General features: G+C 40.9%; 1 protein-coding gene across 1 annotated transcript; it reads left to right on the forward strand.

Moving 5' to 3' along the window:
• Nucleotides 1–271: 271 nt before the first annotated feature.
• Nucleotides 272–910, forward strand: LOC102814832 (type-1 protein phosphatase inhibitor 4-like). Its single transcript, XM_006864294.1, has one exon. It carries the CDS (start codon nt 272–274, stop codon nt 908–910), a length of 639 nt encoding a protein of 212 aa, XP_006864356.1.
• Nucleotides 911–2142: the final 1232 nt, after the last annotated feature.

Genomic DNA, 2142 nt, shown 5'->3' on the forward strand with positions numbered 1-2142 from the left:
TGAAAAAGCAAAGAAAAGGGAAAAAAACAAACCATTAGGGTGAGCCTGGGACCAGCCGTGACGGTGACGATGACGAAGGCAATGTCAGAGACAGCAATTGTGATGTCGTTTGTAGCAACAATTATGATCCTGTGGCACTGGGGCCATGGGGACCCTTTAAAACCCCAAGCCATAGCTATCGCTGAGACAGTTGGCATTGCCCCTTCAGCACAGAGCGCGGCCGCCGGCTGCTCAGCTGCCCTGGCCAAGCGCGGCCCTTAGCTCCAGAGGCATGGCAGCCTCAACCACCTCGCACAGGCCCATCAAAGGGATACTCAAGAACAAACTCTCTTCAACCTCTTCAACTTCTTCTGTGGCAGCATCCGCCCAGCAGCCCGGAGGAGCTATCAAAGAGGTTAGGAGAAAGAAATCCCAGAAGTGGGACGAAGCGAGCATCCGGGCGACATACCGCCTATCATATAAAGACTACGAGTTAATGAAGGTAAATGAGCCCGGCACTCCCTACCTTACTATGCCAGATGAGGGTGCAGGTACAGTGAATAGCTCTGAGATGAAGGAAGCACTGATCCAAGAATATTTAGTGCAGAAACTAGCAGCCTGTGGAACATCCGATTCAAACTATCAGGTGGAGCAAGAAGGGAGCTTAAGGGAGGAAGAGTGGCAGTTGTTACTTGCCAAACACGAGAAGCAAAGGCAGTTTGAGTTGAAAAGGAAGCTTCATTACAATGAAGGACTGAACCTCAAGTTAGCTAGGCAACTGATTTCAAAAGACTTACTTGGCCTAGGCGAAGAGGAGAAGAATGAAAATGAAGAATGTCCGTATTCGACAAATGAAGAACACCCTACAACTGAAGAATCCAAAGAAGGGCTTGTCAGTGATGAACTGAAAGCCAAGTCATGTGATTCTTAGAAAGCATTTGTTCGAAGCTGCAACTAATTGGCAGCTAAAACCTGCTCACTATAATACACAGCTTCTTGTCTACCATTTCTGCCTCTAGTATTGAATGAAATACATAGTCGTTCAATTGTACTGTAAGAATTAAATAGTAACCCTAGAGAAGAATAGATTAGGATGAAAATGTCTGCTTGATATTCTTGGGTCCTCAAAACAAATAGAGGTGTCATCAGTCCAAAACTGCATTACTTTGATAAATATTGTGGTTAATTTAGATACTTTATTATATAGCTTTTTAAGCTTTAAAGGTTTCATAATATCTTTAGAGGGGAGACTAAAGTTAGTTTTATCTTCTGTTTTAGATGTGCTAGTCTTTATAGAAAGGTTATTAAGAAATCAAAATGCAATTGGTATAGTGGATTGTATATGCCTTGCCAGTGAGTTGATTCCAATTCACAGTGATTCTATAGGACAAAGTAGACCTGCCTGGTAATCCAAAGCTGTAATCTTTACTGGTGGCTTAGTGGGTTATACGTTGGGCTGCTAACTACAGTGCCAGCAGTTTGAACCCATCAGTTACTCCGTGAGCGAAAGATGAAGCTGTCTGCTCCTGTATAGATTTACAGCATCGGAAATTCTTGGGAAGCAGTGTGACTCATGAGTCAGAATTAATTCAATGGCAGTGGGAAGGTGGTTTCATCTTAGTGGTCAGTTAGCAGCTAAATGCTTAACCACTGAACTTCCAGGGCTCATTGTGGGTTGTACAGACTGATAAATATTCAGGCTGAAAAGTATTTGAACACTTATCTTCAACTTGATTTGTTTAAGTGAAAGGGAATATAAGAATCATTGTTTAATGTCCTTGGCCTAGTACCATTACAATTCCTGGTGCTTTTCTTTCCAGGTTTACAAAAAAATGACTGAAGGTTTCGTCATCAAAAATAGATGTTTTTCATGAATTATCAGTTTAAAATTACACCAAAACCTGTTGTGACTTTTTGTACACTAGGTGAGCAGACTTGACATTAATATTTACACATAAATATTCAGTCTTCTAGTATGTGGAGAAAATAGATTGAATAGCAAAGTGCTATAGACAGGAAATAGAATTCAACTGCCGTAAGTTGCTAAATCAATTGCTATTATCATTTGACATCATTAGCTTTGACAAAATAATTGAGGGTTGTTGCATCACAGAATCATGTGTAACCTTTGATATGATTATAGCTTTTGAATATGCATACATA

This window comes from Chrysochloris asiatica, unplaced genomic scaffold, assembly GCF_000296735.1.
Source record: "Chrysochloris asiatica unplaced genomic scaffold, ChrAsi1.0 scaffold00062, whole genome shotgun sequence".
NCBI classification, from domain to species: domain Eukaryota; kingdom Metazoa; phylum Chordata; class Mammalia; order Afrosoricida; family Chrysochloridae; genus Chrysochloris; species Chrysochloris asiatica.